Consider the following 5,037-nt stretch of genomic DNA (forward strand, 5'->3'; position numbering starts at 1 on the left):
ACCCCACTACCACTATAAGATTACAGCCATATGGGGGGCATATACATCTACCACTATCAGATTAGAGCCGTAAGGGAGTCTAGACATCTACCACTATCAGTTTAGAGCCATAAGGGAGAAAATGCATCTACCACCCCACTACCACTATCAGATTAGAGCCATAAAGGAGACTAGACATCTACCACTATCAGATTAGAGCCATAAGGGAGACTAGGCATCTACCACCATCAGATTAGAGCCATATAAGGGAGACTAGGCATCTACCACCCCACTACCACAATCAGATTAGAGCCATAAGGGAGTCTAGACATCTACCACTATCAGATTAGAGCCATAAGGAGACTAGGTGTCTACCACCCCACTACCACTATCAGATTAGAGCCGTAAGGGAGTCTAGACATCTACCACTATCAGATTAGAGCCATTAGGAGACTAGGCATCTACCACCCCACTATAACTATTAGTTTAGAGCCATAAGGGAGAAAATGCATCTACCACCCCACTACCACTATCAGATTAGAGCCATAAAGGAGACTAGACATCTACTAGACATTAACTATATATATATATATACCACAACTCCTCAGTCCTTATCTGTGGTACTGTATATTAACTATATACCACACCTCATCAGTCCTTATCTGTGGTACTGTATATTAACCATATACCACACCTCCTCAGTCTTTATCTGTGGTACTGTATATTAACTATATACCACACCTCCTCAGTCCTTATCTGTGGTACTGTATATTAACTATATACCACACCTCCTCAGTCCTTATCTGTGGTACTGTATATTAACTATATACCACACCTCCTCAGTCCTTATCTCTGGTACTGTATATTAACTATATACCACACCTCCTCAGTCCTTATTGATTAATTACAACACATAGGTGTATTATAAGGCATTATAAAGGTCATTAAAATAATGATACACACGTACTTCATAGAAACTGTTACTCTTCATATATTCTAACAACTCACATTTTAAGATTCATTATGTCATTTGTTCCATGTTAAGGGCTCTAACCTTGGAACAAAACTATTTGTCTCCCTCTTGCTGTTGCATGCAGTTCCTCTCTCTCTTCCTCCATTCCTCTAACCCCTCCCTCCTTTCTAACCCCACACCGCTGGCAGAACCAGGAAGTCCCTCCCCCTCCCACAAACTCTCTTCTGAGGAAACGAAACTGATCGGAGTCTCTCTGTCGTCTGTCTGTGTGACAGTGAACAACAAGTCCAAATGGCTCAACAGGGAGTTCTGCTGGACCAGGACCAGTTCTGTTGTTCTGTCTGTCTGGATCTACTGAAGGAGCCGGTGGCTATTCCCTGTGGACACAGTTACTGTAGGAGCTGTATTGAGGGCTGCTGGGATCAGGATGTCCTGAAAGGGGTCTATAGCTGTCCTCAGTGCAGAGAGACTTTCACTCCAAGGCCTAATCTGAGGAAAAATAACATGTTGGCTGAGCTGGTGGAGAAACTGAGGAAGACAGGACTCCAGGCTGCTCTCCCTCCTGCTCTGTGCTATGCTGGACCTGGAGATGTGGTGTGTGATGTCTGCACTGGGACCAGAAAGCAGAAAGCCCTCATGTCCTGTCTGGCGTGTCTGGCCTCTTTCTGTGACACTCACCTCCAACTTCACTATGAATCTCCTGCTTTCAAGAAGCACAAGCTGGTCAAAGCCACGGCACAACTACAGGAGAAGATCTGCTCTCATCATGACAAACTGCTGGAGGTTTACTGTCGTACCGATCAGCAGTGTATCTGTTATCTGTGTACAATGGATGAACATAAAGGCCATGATACAGTGTCAGCTGCAGCAGAGAGGACTGAGAAACAGGTAAGACCAGAACAACTTGTTGGTGGCTATCTGATAAACAAAGAATTAAAGATACAGTAGGAACTAAATCTGTTTGAATATGAGATCATTATATTATATACAATATGAAATGGATCCACAAATATGAACACAAACCTTGAGTATATAGATATGTTAACCCAGATTCTACAAATGTATCACCATTTTCTAATGTCAAACACTATTATCATTCTGAATGGCCTTTTATGAGTACAAAGTTCAGTCTCAGGCCCTTGATACATGAAGGCCTACCATAAAAACTATAATTCACATAGCAACATAATATAATATTGTAAAGGGACTTCCTCAGGATTGTCGACCTTCCTCTCTATGGGTCCTATGTCACATTACTATACTATTGATCTACTGGACTAATAAAGCTTGATAGCTCATTGAAGAGTGATTCTCCACAGAGGCAGCTGGGGATGAGTCAGCAGAAGGTCCAGCAGAGATTCCAGGAGAGAGAGAAGGAGCTGAAGGAGCTCCAACAGGCTGTGGAGTCTTTCAAGGTGAGTATTGTTGACCAGAGGAGACACAATTTCACTTCTCTCCTCCAGTCAGAGAGAGAGAGGGGCCCCTATTCAATCCCACTGACCCCACTGTAGGGATCAGGCTGTCTGGACCCCTTTCAGAGAATAGACTGGTTCATGTAACTGACTAGGCTGCCTCATCACATAACCATGAGTAACCATGACTGACTCATGTCCCCTATACATTAAAATGGAACTGTCTCTCTCTCAATTGAATTAAATTCATAGGGCTTTATTGGCATGGAAATATATGTTTACATTGCCAAAGCAAGTGAAATAGACAATAAACAAAAGTGAAATTAACAATCAGAATTGAACAGTAAACATTACACTTGGAAGGGATTTGGGGGATGGGGGAGGGTCTATTAGAAGTTAGTAGGACTCTTTTATTTTCTCAGAAGTACTGAGTTAGGTAGGAGGATTTAGAGTGGTGTAAACCGTGATTGAACACACTCCAGCACAGTAGGTGGCGCCATGCACCTTTAACGTTGGTTTGAGGACCTCCATTATATCATAAAAGAAGAAGTTGGTCTGTGAGGGTTTTGTTGTTCCTGAGGAGAGCTACTATTCTTTTCTCTTTTGGTTTTCAAGTATTTTCAGAATGTATTAAAGCCAAAGCTAAAGCTTCCCTAAACAATTCAATACATCAGTCAATATATTTTCTCTGTGATTTATTTTCTCTCCGTTCCATCGCATCTTATCCGTCTTACCGGGCGGGCACTAGGACCCGGGGGAGGCTGCTGCTGCAGAGGCTGCTGCACCGCTCGTGACTGTCAGTCCTCCTTGTAGCTCATTGGTTAAGCTGTGGCTCGAGCCTGTTAACAGTTAACGGCCAGGAAACGGCTCTGACAGGACACATTCATGTCGAGGCAGTGATGTGAATGTGTGGTAAGTTACAATAGAGAGAGAGAGTTTTCACTACTATAGACTTTGGTCATAATCAAAGCTTTGTTAACCAATAGGTTTTTATGTGAGGCTGCCTGTAAGTTACAGTGTAACAGACGTTACTAACGGTAACGGTGTCTTTTAAATTCGACATAAGTTATGTGGCGATGATATCTAGTTAACGTTGTATTTAATGTAGTGTAATGACCTGACTAGATCATAAAGGAACAATTGTCCAGACAGAGGATTGAGTTACGAATTGACGGTTTATTAGCAACTTTACACCGGCTACTGTTTGGCCTTAGCTCACGCCAAATAAATGAAAGATACCCCACAAGCCAATCGGGACCTTCTCTTGTGAAGCCCAGACGGAAGAGAGAGAACAAAGGCTGAACCTTAACTTCCAATGCCCCGCCCCCTCCACGCCACTCCGCCAACCACCAGGATGCCCGGCATCAGAACATCCCAGGCATTCCTGTGATTGGCAGATAGCAGGTTGATTGGCATGTCGGACCCCGCGAACACTGGGAACTGGTAAGTACAACACAACCAGCTACTAGCCGAACACATAACACACAGCTGTCTGTGCGGGTCGCTACAGTAGTTTTACTATCTGTGCCAGGCTATAAATGACACAGATAATATCTAGTTAACGTTGTATTTAATGTAGTTTTACTATCTGTGCCAGGCTATAAATGACACAGATAATATCTAGTTAACGTTGTATTTAATGTAGTTTTACTATCTGTGCCAGGCTATAAATGACACAGATAATATCTAGTTAACGTTGTATTTAATGTAGTTTTACTATCTGTGCCAGGCTATAAATGACACAGATAATATCTAGTTAACGTTGTATTTAATGTAGTTTTACTATCTGTGCCAGGCTATAAATGACACAGATAATATCTAGTTAACGTTGTATTTAATGTAGTTTTACTATCTGTGCCAGGCTATAAATGACACAGATAATATCTAGTTAACGTTGTATTTAATGTAGTTTTACTATCTGTGCCAGGCTATAAATGACACAGATAATATCTAGTTAACGTTGTATTTAATGTAGTTTTACTATCTGTGCCAGGCTATAAATGACACAGATAATATCTAGTTAACGTTGTATTTAATGTAGTTTTACTCTCTGTGCCAGGCTATAAATGACACAGATAATATCTAGTTAACGTTGTATTTAATGTAGTTTTACTATCTGTGCCAGGCTATAAATGACACAGATAATATCTAGTTAACGTTGTATTTAATGTAGTTTTACTATTTGTGCCAGGCTATAAATGACACAGATAATATCTAGTTAACGTTGTATTTAATGTAGTTTTACTATCTGTGCCAGGCTATAAATGACACAGATAATATCTAGTTAACGTTGTATTTAATGTAGTTTTACTATCTGTGCCAGGCTATAAATGACACAGATAATATCTAGTTAACGTTGTATTTAATGTAGTTTTACTATCTGTGCCAGGCTATAAATGACACAGATTATATCTAGTTAACGTTGTATTTAATGTAGTTTTACTATCTGTGCCAGGCTAGAAATGACACAGATAATATCTAGTTAACGTTGTATTTAATGTAGTTTTACTATCTGTGCCAGGCTATAAATGACTCAGATAATATCTAGTTAACATTGTATTTAATTGATCACAGCTTTCTGCTTTCCATGTAGAGTTTTTGGTAAAAAATATTACATTTGATTATTTTGATTATTTTGTCAGTAATGTGAGGAGAATATATATATATACATGA

General features: G+C 40.3%; 1 protein-coding gene across 3 annotated transcripts in view; it reads left to right on the plus strand.

Annotated features, from left to right (window-relative positions):
• The first annotated feature begins 1,152 nt into the window (after positions 1-1,152).
• Positions 1,153-5,037, plus strand: part of LOC135561380 (E3 ubiquitin/ISG15 ligase TRIM25-like) — a 426,185-nt gene continuing 422,300 nt past the window's right edge. For 2 of the 3 annotated variants that reach the window (XM_065002878.1, XM_065002877.1), the window contains exons 1-2: positions 1,153-1,840; positions 2,272-2,367. In XM_065002878.1, the coding sequence (XP_064858950.1) occupies positions 1,244-1,840; positions 2,272-2,367 (693 nt within the window). In that variant the 5' untranslated portion in view covers positions 1,153-1,243. The remainder of the gene's footprint in view (positions 1,841-2,271; positions 2,368-5,037) is intronic. The other variant, XM_065002879.1, reaches the window with a different exon arrangement.

This window comes from Oncorhynchus nerka, linkage group LG17 (assembly GCF_034236695.1).
Source record: "Oncorhynchus nerka isolate Pitt River linkage group LG17, Oner_Uvic_2.0, whole genome shotgun sequence".
Classification (NCBI taxonomy): Eukaryota; Metazoa; Chordata; class Actinopteri; order Salmoniformes; family Salmonidae; genus Oncorhynchus; species Oncorhynchus nerka.